Source organism: Strigops habroptila, chromosome 3 (assembly GCF_004027225.2).
Source record: "Strigops habroptila isolate Jane chromosome 3, bStrHab1.2.pri, whole genome shotgun sequence".
NCBI classification, from domain to species: domain Eukaryota; kingdom Metazoa; phylum Chordata; class Aves; order Psittaciformes; family Psittacidae; genus Strigops; species Strigops habroptila.
The window spans coordinates 59,820,280-59,834,123 of record NC_044279.2 but is presented as its reverse complement, the minus strand read 5'-3'; the positions used below and the strand labels follow the sequence as shown (position 1 = coordinate 59,834,123).

Genomic DNA, 13,844 nt, shown 5'->3' with positions numbered 1-13,844 from the left:
TACCACGTTATGATAATCTGAGACATATCTCTGATTTCCCAGTGGTGAATAGTGGAGTTCCCTGCCCAGCAATAGTATTGCAGATCACGTGTAGATTGACTACCTGAGTGTGAAAACTGCCGACATTATTAATGTCTTTGTAAGCTAATATAGGGTTTATGAACCAGTATCATAAAAAGCAAAATACAGTATTTCTGTTCACTTAGTAAAATATAGTTATTGATAAATGTGTACGCCTACTAATTATATAACATACACTGCATGGATGTAGGTGTATGTATGATCTTGGAAAAATTTTGGTGAGAAACAGGAAGCAATCACCAAGGTGACAGTCAAGGCAATGGTCACTAAATTAGCAAGTGGTGAGTTATTTTTCAGTAGTTCTTTGGCCACAGGTCTGACTATCTTGCTTAAATTAGCAAAGATTAATATCTGTTTTAATGGAAAATGCTGCACTGGGGAAACACAACAACTTTCACACTTCCTGTAATTTGTTCCTCCAGCAGAATATGTATTCCAAAATGTTGGCACTTTTTTCTTTACCTTCACTTTATAACTGATGTATGTGCAGCTACTCGCCTCAATGTTTTCCTTTGCAGGAATGCCACTCTTCCAAATAAATTCCACTTCAGCTTTTTGTCTCCTTTTGCATGCATTGCATGATAATTTCCTTTCTCACATGATATGGCTGAGCATCACAGGCAGCTGAATGTTGCCACCAAGCTATTTGGAAACCATAAAGAAGAGTTTTTGTGTTTTGAAAAACAGTAATCAATCTTACTTGATAGTTACTTGCTCTTCTTTTTTCCCATCTTTTTAGCTGCTTCACTTGACAAAGCAAGTCCATTGGCTGAGGGGTACTTACGGCACCGTTCTGTTCCATCATGCACCAATTCTACCGTCTCAGTTGTTAAGATGACACCTCTTTCTTTTCTACCTGGGGCAAAAATAACCAAATATCTTGGGATAATCAACATGTTTTTTATACGAGAAACCACTTCTTTACGTGAGGTGAGCTGTATATCAGGGATTAGCACTTTTTGTTAATTTTGATAATCAAAGGTAAATATCTGAAGAGGCTTGAGTTTGGGGTATGGCACAGCAAGAGAATAGAGTTTTTGACACTTGAGGGTAGGTGCCGAATGGTAAGTTGCATTGTGCTACTCTTGTTATAGAGCGTGTAGAGCTGATTTGTGTTTAGCAGTGTTAGGAAAGGGCTACTGAACCATAGCTGTTGAATTTGAATATAATACTAAACCAATGAGTTTTTAAACAGAACTATCTGAAAAAAATGGGCCTTTGACCAACAACAGTGCTAGTTGGGATAATTTGAACCCTAAACTGAGATTAATGTTAAATGCTAAAAAAAAATAATAATTCCATTCTTCTCTCATTTAGCAAGCTTAATGATGAACTTTCACAATGTATTTAGATTTTAGAATTCTTTAATACGAGATTTCTGTATCATGTATAATTGTTATGCCGATTATAAATGTTATATTCTGTGCATTCTCAGTAAGGTAGCTCTGTGTGATGAACATCTAAAAAGCAAGCCATAGAGTATATAACTCCCCAACCAGCTTAGAAGGTGTAGTTTGTGATACTCAAACAATGATTCCCAGTCTGGATCTGGACAGCAGACCCTCTGAGCATGTCAAAATGCAAGACGTGTTCCTTATTATTTTCATGTCCTTTTGGGAAGTAGCATCTTTCTGCTACAATTTCTGGCCACAGAAATAGAATGTACCTCTTACCTGGCTTGTCACTGCTGAAGAGTATGCTGTTTCTTGCTAGTTACAGATTGATAAAATTACAGAGCAGAGGTTAATAAAAATTATCAGCTCTCTAAAGAAACTTTGATCAGACAAACATCTTGTTTCGATCTTGCAAATTATGGCCCCTTTTAACTTGAGCAATCTATGTGAAAAGGACAGCATTTTCAAAAGGATGTATACGATATCATCAGGGAAATGGTTATATGACACTTCTGTACTAGCTGTAACTTCTGTGGTTACACATAAAATAGCTGATAAGCAGGCTTTGGTCTTTATGATAGCAAAACTAGGCAAGGGTGGATTGCTCAAGTATTTAATTCAACTCCTCCATGAAGTTGGGATGGTTGTACAGTTTCTGTGATAGTGTAAGTGTGCTATTTGCAGCACCCAGGGCAGGTAATTTACATGTATTTTAGGTGCATAGGCTGAGTCACAAACCTCTTTTAATACTAGTTGCGCAGTATTGCACTGAGGCTGTAACGGAGTCAAAACAGAGCAGTTGTCATATCTAACTTGAGCAACTTTCAGATGTTTCGTATTCTACAGAAAAATAATTAGCAGCATTTGTGTTTGTGTGGCTTTATATTTTGCTTGCAGTAATTTACAGAATATTGAGACTCTATGAACACTTTCATAAGCTGAAGTATATACCAGACCCTGTGCTTCAAAAATTAATGAAACTTTTCAGTCAGATTTATCCATTGCTCTTGGGTTTGGTTGTTTACAGATGGATATTCGTAATCTTTTGTTTCCTGTTGCCATCAAAATTTGTATTAGGTTTATAATATTACAGATTTTTTTCTTCTTCCCTGCTGTAACGGTTGAAATACATGGACAAAATCAAAATTCCACAAGGAATGACAAACTTGTATTGAAATTTTTATTTCTGTCTGCAGTTGACTTCATTCATGCTTTATGTTTGGTGAAATTATACTTGCCCTTTTGTTTGTTAATTTTCATCCAAAATGTATTTTCTTATGTCTTTACAAATTTGTTCAGGGTAGATGATACTTTTTCCAGTAGGTACGAGGGCAGCCCGTGTTTGTTGAAGTTCAGCATAGCTAGCCTCTTCTTCTACCTGCCTCTTCCATTTTCTCCAGTGGCACGCACACCTGTGGGAAGTCTAGAGATCTTGCCTTTGACTTTCATTTTGAAATTTTATAGATGTTTTGAGCTTATAGTGAGCTCTGTTTGATCAGTTTCTTTCTTCATTATTTTTCTGTGGATTTTGTATTTTTTTGGTTGGTTGCCTGTGTTTTGTGTGTTGGGGTTTTCCCTGCAATGCGGTTGCTTGCATTCTTTGATAAGGATTGTATAGAAAAAAACCCATACTTCTTTGTTTTCCTTCTCCTTTCACAGAAAATTATTGAGCTTGTACCAGAGAAGTAAAAATCCCCCAAAAGCACCATCAAGTCAAAAATCCTAATGAAACATGATGGCTAGAAGTTCTTTTGGGTTTCAAGGAAGGGTTAAAAAAAAACCAACAACAAACCAACTTGAAGAGCTTGCTTGTCAAGTATCTACTTTGTCCTTTGCTTACTTTGTATTTTGAGGGATGATTTCTTTACAGAATGTTGAGAGCTACTGACAGACATTAGCATACATGAAGTTGCAGTGATGGCCACTTCTTACAAGTAATTTCCAAGAAGTCTAAATCTCCTTTAATTCTTGGTAGAAACTATTCTTTATCTGCTTCCCAGTTATCAAAAAAGAAAAGGGCAGTATCCCTCCTGATGGAAGAAGAAAAATCATTATTCAACTGTCATTGGAGTATTAAAGGCAGAGGTGTAGGAATGTCTGAAAAGTACAAGTATGTGTAATATAGTGGCTGCAAAGAATACCAGTCACAAATGAATAACCTTCTTGTGATTCTTTTCCTCAAACAGTAAGTTCCATTGGTCTGATTTTTAGCTGTGACCCATTAAACAGTGAATGGCTTTGAAGTTCTATACAATTTACCGTTTAGGATTCACTGAAATATTGAACAGATAAAAGTGTAAGAAAAGTATTCAGCATCTTGTAGCTATAACTAACATAAAATGTAATTTTTGTTTTCCTGTTTCAGGAGGGTGGTGTCAGTGGTTTTCTGCATACTTTTATTGCTGAAGTGTTTGCAATGGTGAGAGCTCACGTTGCAGCTTTAGGAGGGAATGCAGTTGTCTCCTACATAATGAAGCAGTGTGTTTTCATGGAGAATCCAAACAAAAATCAGGTAAATTATGGTCCGAAATAACAGTGCTTGTTATGATTAGTATGACACAATTAAACATTTTATATATTTGAAAAACAGTGACCTTGTTATATCTGCATAACACTTTTGGATCTCTCAGCATAATGTTTGGTTAAAGAAGTCAAGAGTGTTCTTGAACAAGCTGAGTTAATAAAAAATCGTGAATATGCTTCATAAATGCCCAAATGGGTAAAAATACTAAGTTTACTAGAATTAAGTAGATTACAGGAAATGATTACACAGTAGTGCTGAATTTACTTAGCATTTCTGATGTTACAGTGTTAGGATTTTTATCCTAACTCTGTGTAAAAACACCTGGAGTTGCTGATACAAAATGCTCTCTTTTGGGACATAACGGGAAAACACTTAATTGGTAAAGACAACACCAGAATATGGTTGTTTTGTTACATGACATATGTTCAAAACAGTAGTGAAAGGAAGTACAGCTATCCAGATATTTCATTTGTGATGATCTTACGAGAATCTGTCTACATGCTTGAGAGCACACGAGTGAGTGGATATAAAAGAAAATATGGCAGAGATTGCCCATTAATAAATTCCAACAATTTGTCCTTCTCCTGACCTCTGACTTTACTATTATCTGTGTAGTAATATCTAGCAAATATAAGTAAAGATAAAATATAAATGAAATGTATTATTCAGTGTTTGGTAACCGTTTATTGTCTTTTGTTTTCAGGCTCAGTGTTTAATAAATGTCAGTGGTGATGCTGTCATCTTTGTACGTGAATCTGAGCTAGAAATGTTACCAGTCCAACCTTCTACAGCTGTTTCTCAACCCACGAGTACTGGAGGAGATGTCACAACATGAAGACAAAAAATGAAATAATTTCTGCCAAATACAAAGATTATTTAAAATGTGGGAATGTTTAGGTTTGCATCTTCAAAACCGGTGTCTGCCCATAATGTTAATAGCCAAAATCTGAGACAATCACTATACTTCGTCCTCTAACTGTATGTAATAGTCAAGGTAGCATATCATCAGGTATGCTTTCATTTGTTTGTTGTAACTACAGGCCCCTGTGAAACCTAGGACCGTGGATTGAAATAGTAGGCATCACATGGCACTGTGAAAGTGAATAAAAATTCTGTTGCATTTTTGAGCTGTTGAACAGGACCATGAAAAGTTGTAATTTGGAACCATTTCTGAGTTTGCATATTGTATTAGCTGATTCCCAGCTCTGTTTAAGAGATAAAAGAGGAGTTGGGGTGGGTGGGAGATACTGAGAAGCCTGTATTGGCAACCTTTGCTGAAGGAGCAAGAGAAAGAGGCTAAGAAAATGTGAGCTGAAGCCTGAATGTACATCGTAGAGTGTGAGGAGGAAGAAGCAGCACCAAAACATTACAGTTTGAATTTCTTCACACTAAAAATTTTTTCAAACTGTTTGTGAACTGCTGATTTATTTTTCTAAAGATTATTGCTATGCAGCAAATGTTTTGGGTGGGTGTTTTGGGTTTTTTTGCTGTTGTTGTTGTTGTTTTTACAAGGTGGCAGACCATGATGCAGACTTCCTAGTCATTCCTGTAGTTAAAAAAAAAAAAAAAGAACAAAAAGTTCCAAAGTGTGTTCGGTGCTATTATAAGATGTTCACTTCCACATTGACAAGACAGATCTTTTTTTATATATAAGATTCTGTGAAAGAATTGTCCCGAGGCTCATTTTCTTAAGGCGTGACCTCTTGCAAGGATGACATGAACAGTCCTCCAGAAGTCAGTTATACAGAGGTAGTCTCCAGCCTCCTTTCTGTTTAACAAGCTGGCAATGCCTCGTTAATTGGAGATTAATGTATGTTTGTGATGCTGCTTTCTGCGAGTTGAGGATTTAGTTGTTTTTTGGTTTTGGGGTTTGGGTTGTTTGGATTTTTTTCCAGTACTGTAGCTGGGAAATGAGGATACTGCAAAGAAAGGAAATTTGTCATTTCCTGTAAGTGTCTGACAGGTGGTGATGTTTTAAGATACAAAATGCAAACTTTGATTTGAAGATGCATTCTTACTTAATTCTGACAATACCATATGTGGAACTTGAACAAACTTGTAAACTTGAATGTAAATATTCTGCTTGCAAAGGCATGATTATTTGTTAAAACTAATTATTTCATTGTAAATGAGCATGGAAATCATTCTTGCACATTAAATTTCTTTACAAAATTAATTGCCTTTTTATATGTGTAAGTTAAATGTGTATACAGGATACAAACTAAAGATGTCCCACCCCCATTTTCCTCAGAAGAACATTTTTTGTATAGCATGTTACAACCTGATTATTTAAAATTTGTTATTATATTTAAAGTGTTTGAATTAGGTCCTTACAAGAACATTTTACTCATACAGTTAATTGTCTTTCTGAATTCTGTAGCTGTTGCAACTAAAGCTACTGTAAATTACGTTGCCTGTAAATAGTTGCATCTCGATTATTTTGCAAGGCAAATCTTGTTCCCTTTGAAGCTGATGGCAGAATATTAATAACTTCAGAAGGTCTTGGAGCTGACACAAGAAACTGTTTTCAACATAAGTATTCAGCATGGAAATGATCTCTGAAGTAGCACATTAAAGTTGCGCTTCCTGATTTATTTTTTTTTTCTTTCCTTTGTTGTTGGTTTGTTTTGGTGGTTTGTTTTTTTTTTATTGGTACTTTCTATGGAAGTGTTAATGCCATCTTTTAATTTCTAACTGTTTAAAAGGTCACAATTTCTTCTAGTATGTTTCATTAGACATAGAGGATGAGCTTTTTCATCTAGAAATTTTAATCTCTAATTATTATTCCAGAAATGACAAAGGTGTTTTTTAACTGTTACTAATTGGGATTTAGCTTTTCTTAATTGGTTCAGCTGGGTAAATTTAGTCATGCTAAATAGTTAGTCATGACTTATTAACGTGCAGTTTTGATTGTGGGAGAATCATTGACGTTTCTGCTGAACTGGGAGCAGTTAATCCATGATACCCTGCGCTTTACTCGAAAGGGACTTCCCAATGCAGGGAGACACTTGTGCCTCAAACAAATGCTGCTTTGTCAGGAATTTACTCTGTGAACAGCTGTTTGGGGTAGGAGCTAATGCAACTTGCTTGTACTGGTTTTGGCTGGGATAGAGTTAATTTTCTTTATAGCAGCTGGTATGGTGCTGTGTTTTGGAGGTGTGACCAAAACAAAGTTGTTAACACAGGGATGTTTTAGGTATTAACTGTACAGTGCTTGCACAGCGTTAAGATGACCCAGATTGACCCCTGGGATATCCTATACCACATGACACTGTGCTCAACAGTAAACCTAGGGGTGCTTGTTGCATCACTTGTTTTTCTTTGTTTTGTCCTTTTTCTCTTATTAACCTATCTCAATGTGTGAGCTTTCTCACTTCTGCCCTTTCAAGTATCTTCTCCATCCTTCTGGAAGGGAAGAAGCAAGCAACCAGCTGTGTGGTGTGTGGCTGCCTACCAGAGTTAACCCACAGCATTGCTGTTTTCTCTTGACTTGAGGAATCTGAATGACAGAGTGAAGTGGAAGTAGCCCTGCTCCTATCTGCAGCCCTCAGAAGAACAACTAAGTTTGTGTTTAAGACTTTCACATCCATATTGTGGACAGATTGGGTGGTATCATCCTTCGTTAGAAAGGAGTGGTAAAATCTGCTGTAAAAGACCACTTCTCCAGGCACTGCTTTACTTGGAGCAGTAAAGCTAAGTCTGTTTCAGGCTTTCAGGTGACTGTGCAGTCAGGGCCTGAACAACTGTCTCCTCTTGGAGAACAGCAGCAGACTAAAAAAGAGATGGTGCTTGCTGATTGTTTCCACAGCTTTCTCTAACCATCACTATGTTCAGAGCACTGACATAGTGCTTGCTAAGTCAGCCAACTCATGCTTAAAGGTGAGCAGGAATTAACACTGAGGGAGATGCTGGCTTCATGTCCCAACCAACATGGTGTTTTTAGGAATGAATCTTCTAGAGTAACAACCCTCTTTTTTTTTTCCTTTCTTCCTTTTTTTTCTCAACTAGGATCTTGGTTTTTGAGCTGACTGAAAAGTCCTCAGCTTGCTTTCCCCTCCCTTGTTAACCTTAAAGTTTATGAACTCCAATACGCACACACGAAAGGTGCCAAGTGAGAGCAAATGTCCTCTAGTGAATGTGTGAAGTTAATTGTGGTTCCCCTCTCCCCCAGGTGGAATCAAAAGTTTTTTCTTGGTGTTTAGTTGAAATGAGAGTTTCCTTGGAAATGAAACCTGAAGGTCTGGTTCACTTCTGTCAGACTGAAAGACAGCCCTGCACCAATCTTTCTAGAAACTGAGAGGCAGATACACGAAAATAGAAGCAAGACAGATGCAGGGAATTACAAACAGTTGGGAAGAGCGAGATGTTGGTAACTGAAATTTCTGGAGCGCTCTCAGTTCCCTTTTGGTGTTCAGATAAGGACAGACAGAAGCTTTGATGAGTGATCTGCGTAACAGTTTTCTTGGCAAGCCCATTATGAACAACTGTGCTGCTCCAGTATCTGCACATCTGCTGTTGAGCCTTGGGCTGTGTGGCAAGAAAAGTTTTCTTGCTATGAAGTACTTGTAGTTTTGGTAGATAAGGGAAAGCTCTGTTTTGACTACTCTACAAAGCAGAAATGAAGCAAAAACGGGTGAAGTGACTTGCCCTGTCTGCAGAACAGTTCCAGGCCCTGGGAGCACCAGCAGGTCTTGCAGTCCCTGCCTAGTCTCATCTCACCTTGCCTGTATGGCCCAGCGTCCCGTTTGAGTCCCAGCCCCTGTGATACTGCTGCAGGTCTGATCTCCAGCTCCCCTCAGCCCTGCCGTGCCCAGCCATGGTTGCTGCCGTGCTGGGGCTGCCCCGGTGTCCCAGCTGCCCTGCTTCCTGCCACCACGGGAGACCCATCGCTCCATCGGGCCCCATGCAGCAGTGTGATGCAGGGGTTAACAACTGTGTTTCAGGATGTAGGCTGACACAGTAGCTTGAATACTGAACCACCGTTCATTTTCAAACTTGCATAAGTCATGACATATCTGACACGCTGAAGGTTTCCAGTGGCAGGAAAGGACTTTGTCTTTCTGAGGCTCTTCCATGCACAGGCTAGCTTTCTTCCCAGGTTTTCAAGAAGTCAGCTGTACAAGACCTGCTTGCTATGAGAGCGAGCCAGGCTGCTGCTCTCATCAGGTAACACTTTCCATTGGTATACCTTAAGTGTTTCACAAAATCAGTTGGTATCATTTCTCCACTTTTCAGTTGAAGTAACTGAGACGTAGAGGTGTGAAACAACGTGCCAAGGTCATGCTGAGGGCCGGTGGAAGAAGCAGGTCCTGCTCCAGGTATCAAGAGGCTATGCTTGTGAGTAGGGTGCAACAAGTGACCATCAGCTGAAGACAGTATTGAGTGGTGCTGGGACCACTGGCGTTGTACCTGCCAGATGAATACATTGCCTGAACAGCGGACCTTAGATAGCACCAATGTGGCTAGAGTCAATGATCTCAGATAAGAATTTACCGTGTAGATCAGTCAATGGGCAATTTGCTGACTAGAAGATGAAGACTGAAATAGTTTATTTAATTTTGGAAGCAGGAGTCACATTTCAGTTGACTTGCAATTTTTTAGCATAAACACACATATTCACATGAAATGATGCACATTTATTTTTGTTGCAAAAGTATATCCATTAATGTGTACACAAATATCTCCTTACATTGTAGGGAGGAGAGGAGCAAGGGTGATTCCAGTTTTGGTTTCATTTTCTTAAAATCTGATGTTTACAACATTTCAATCAAGGAGAATCTTTGCCTGAAAACCTTGTGAGATTTTTGGAAATGTTAGAGTAATTAATTACAACCTTGTGAGCAGAATATTCAGCCCTGAAGAGCTCTTAAATTTTGAGGGAGCGCAGCCGAGCCTGGTAAGCTTTGAAGAGATGCCATTGTCTCCCAGCATGCACTCTAAAAGCCAGAGGAGTGAATGAAAGCACTTACAGACAGCAATCCTTCTTCTTCCTGCTTCCCTTCTCCCTGCCTGGCACCATACTGGGATCCTGCCCTGGGCTTCCCCCTTCCTTCTCTCCCTGCCCTGTCTCTGGAGGGTTCGGTTAACCGCAGGTCAGCAACAATGCACTTACCTTCTTTTGCCCTGCGCAGAGGAGAGGAGCCTGCTGTGTTTAAGTTTGTAAGTTGCAGGTTCTGTTCACACTTCTTGCAGGACAACAGGCCTATCTGCATTGCAGAGTTGTAATTCAATTTTCAAGCTTTTACTGAAATTGATGATCTATTTATACTTTGGTCTCAGTCCAAGGGTTGGTGCTGTTTGCACGAGTGGAAATGGCTGAGAGAAGCTGAAATGAAGAGTTGCTTGTTATTAAATTATCATAATCTCCCGCCTCTGTCTTCCCCAGAGTTCAGATCCTGCCCTTGTGCTGCGTACTGCGTGCTTTGTTACCAATGTGCTCTGTCAGTTGAAGTTCTGTGTGCAGAGTGATCAGAGTACACTGGTCTGGAGCGATCTCTTGTACATGCCAGAAACCTGCAAGCAGGCTTTTAAATTGTCACTTTAATTTTACATCTATCAACTGTTAAACTTATCTAGAGGCCATGTGAAGAGAATGAAACTTAGCAATAATGCGTTCACACCATTATTTCCGTGTTAGAGCACTACTTGTTGAAGGTGAAATTCTCATGTGTTATACCACTGCTGGCTTTGACTGTCTCCACAACTAGCAGCATAGCACATCTGTGCACCAGCTAACAGCCCAGGAAGAGTTTTGTGTCTCCAGACTATTTCCATACTGCCGCTGCAGAAGAAGGGGGGCTGAGATAAAGAAGGCAAAGGCAAGAGATGGGGTAGGTAAAAGAAGGTAACGTCGGCAGGAGAAGCAAGGAAAAAGTACAAAATAAAGTTGAGTGTCTACCAATAAAAAAATGACAGGAAGGAATGTGGATTATTGAAGAGACAGATGAATAATGATTCCTCAACCAAAATAAACAAGAAATAAAGAAAATGAAGTACGATAATGTGCTGTTTCAGCAATCACTACAGAAATATCTTGCTCTCATTCAAAACTTATCATTAGAGCTTGAATCACTCTGCGAAGGTCTAGATCATTGCCTGGATTTAAAGTGAGGGGCAACAAGACTCACAGGACTCCACTGCCTGAATCCTATTTTGAGAGTTATTGTGTTTTACCACAGTAAAAGGCACAGCTGATGGTCTGAGGTGTCCCCACTGCACTTCTGTGGCTGGGATTCATGGTCTCGCTTTGTTAAATGCCACAGAACAGTGTCTAGTTCTTTGCCTTTTTGTCTTGGAGGAGATCACTGTCAAATACAATTGCATTTTTACTCCTCTTACTTGAGGAATAGCCATATTTTGGTACCAAGCTGAACAGCTATATCCAAAGAAAATCCTTTATCTGATATAAATCTAGGCATTGTTTGTAGGCTTCGTTTCTGGAAGTCAATGAACCAATCTTTCATTGTGCGTGTTTGACATGCATATATTCTCTGTGTGTACATACACATACATTTCCACCTCAAAGGCAGAAGGTGCTGTGCCTGTTTTTGATTGCTGCTCTTCAAGAAAGATGTGACCCAACAGAAAGGAGAGCTCAGAAGTTCAGAAGATCTACAAGGAAAGGCTGACTCAACTAGAACGAGTGAAATAGTGAACTGGCTAACTATCTTCATGGGCTGTTTCCTACATCTGCAGCAGATAGCGGGGGAATTAGTGGGCTTGAAGCAGAATAGGAAAGGTTCAGGCTATGTAGACAGGCATGGCTTTGCAGTCATGAGGGGCAGGAAGCAGTGACATATTGCCTGGGGAGGTTAGTGTTACCCTCTACCAAATGCGTTAGAGAGCTGGTTATATGAGCATCTTTCAAGACTTGCATGAGTGCCTCTGAGCAGCGGATGAATTGGATTACCTCCTGGGATCCTTCTTACTCCTAGGACTTCACACTCTGTAGTCTTGCATGGATTTAGTTTTGAACTGAGAAAAGATCCTTCTTCCCAAGTACTTGTATCAGGCCTGAGCTGCTGCTTCTAACCTGGCAGGAAGTAATAAACTTAATTATATACTGGGAGAAATAGACATTGCTTTTTACAGTTGCCTTGCCTACAACTAAACTGACATTATTTTAATAATGTAATTACAGTGGTATGAAACCCAAATGTAGTTGTTGTTCCTTTTCTAGGAAGAAAGGTTTATTATGATGGTTTCTGGGTGGTCGCACTCAAAGGGTGGTCAATGTCTCAATGTCCAGGTGGGGACCAGTGACGAGTGGTGTTCCTCGGGGGTGGGTATTGGGACTGGCACTGTGTAACAACTTTGTTGGTGACATGGACATGGATTGATGCACCCTCAGTAAGTTTGCCAACACCACCAATCTGTGTGGTGCAGTCAACATGCTGGAGGGAAGGGATGCCATCCAGAGGGACCTTGACAGGCTCGAGAGGTGGGCCAATGCCAACCTCATGAAGTTCAACAATGTGAAGTGCAAGGTCCTACACCTGGGTCGGGGCAATTCCAAGCACAGCTACAGGCTGGGCAGAGACTGGATTGAGAGCAGCCCTGAGGAGAGGGACTTTGGGATGTTGGTCAATGAGAAACTGAACATAAGCCGGCTTCGGTGTGCGCTTGCAGCCCAGAAACCAACAGTATCCTGGGCCGCATCAAAAGAAGCATGACCAGCAGGTCGAAGGAGGTGATCCTGCCCCTCTACTCTGCTCTTGTGAGACCCTACCTGGAGTACTGTGTGCAGTTCTGGTGCCTCCAACGTAAGAAGGACATGGAGCTGTTGGAGCAAGTCCAGAGGAAGCCGCAAAGATGATCAGAGGGCTGGAGGACCTCTTGTATGGAGACAGGCTGAGAGAGTTGAGCTTGTTCAGCCTGGAGAAGAGAAGGCTCTGGGGAGACTTTACAGCAGCCTTCCAGTACCTGAAGGTGGCCTTCAAGGAATCTGGAGGGGGACTTTTTACAAGGGCATGTAGTGACAGGACAAGGCAGAATGGCTTTAATTTGAAAGAGGGTAGATTTAGAGTAGATGTAAGGAAGAAGTTCCTCACTATGAGGGTGGTGAGGGACTGGAACAGGTTGCCCAGAGAAGCTGTGGCTGCCCCATCCCTGGCAGTGTTCAAGGCCAGGTTGGATGGGGCTTTGAGCAACCTGGTCTAGTGGAAGGTGTCCCTGTCCATGGCAGGGGGTTGGAACTTGACGATCTTTAAGGTCCAATCTACGGTTTGTTTGAACTCATTATAGAGTTTAGAGTTAAAAAAAACCCAACCAGGGACCTCTGAAAGAAAAGGGTTTTTTACTACAGGAGTTAAATCAATATCCAAATCATGTATGTTAAAGTGCAATGTGTAAAGAGCCTGGACAGAAGTTTGCACAGATCTCGGCAATAATGTTATTTCAAATATACATGCATAAATTAAAACTAGTATTTTGCAGTGAAACAGGAACGTTGTCTCATTTATTTTAATAAACCACTAAATTGTTACTTGCAATTAAGAAGGTATATTGGACAAACAGCTGATGTCTCAAGCACCTTCTCTGTACTTAAAGGAGAGATTTCTTAGACAGGAATCCACGTGAGACTTTTCAAAGCAGTTGCCCAAGCCATTAGGAAGTCTAACAATAGAGGCTTTGAGTGATTAATGGCTTCGGTGGGTTAACCATAGATTTGTTTGATATCAAACAGCCAGTCTGTGAAAAATGCTAATAGCGTGTCATTTATTTCTCTGCAGCTCATTCTATTAAAAACTTGCATGACCAACCATTCTCAAATACGGGATGCAAAGTGGGTTTAGCGCAGCATGTGTGTTTCATTTTAAGTGATAACGATCAGTTGCTATTGTGAT

General features: G+C 40.1%; 1 protein-coding gene across 19 annotated transcripts in view; it reads left to right on the top strand.

Annotated features, from left to right (window-relative positions):
• Positions 1 to 6,175, top strand: part of C2CD5 (C2 calcium dependent domain containing 5) — a 62,721-nt gene extending 56,546 nt beyond the window's left edge. For 18 of the 19 annotated variants that reach the window (XM_030480775.1, XM_030480793.1, XM_030480792.1 and 15 more), the window contains 3 exons: positions 821 to 1,011; positions 3,841 to 3,987; positions 4,703 to 5,624. In XM_030480775.1, coding sequence (XP_030336635.1) covers positions 821 to 1,011; positions 3,841 to 3,987; positions 4,703 to 4,834 — 470 coding nt within the window. In that variant the 3' untranslated portion in view covers positions 4,835 to 5,624. Of the gene's footprint in view, positions 1 to 820; positions 1,012 to 3,840; positions 3,988 to 4,702 lie in introns of all 19 variants that reach the window. The other variant, XM_030480796.1, reaches the window with a different exon arrangement.
• The last annotated feature ends 7,669 nt before the right edge of the window (positions 6,176 to 13,844 follow it).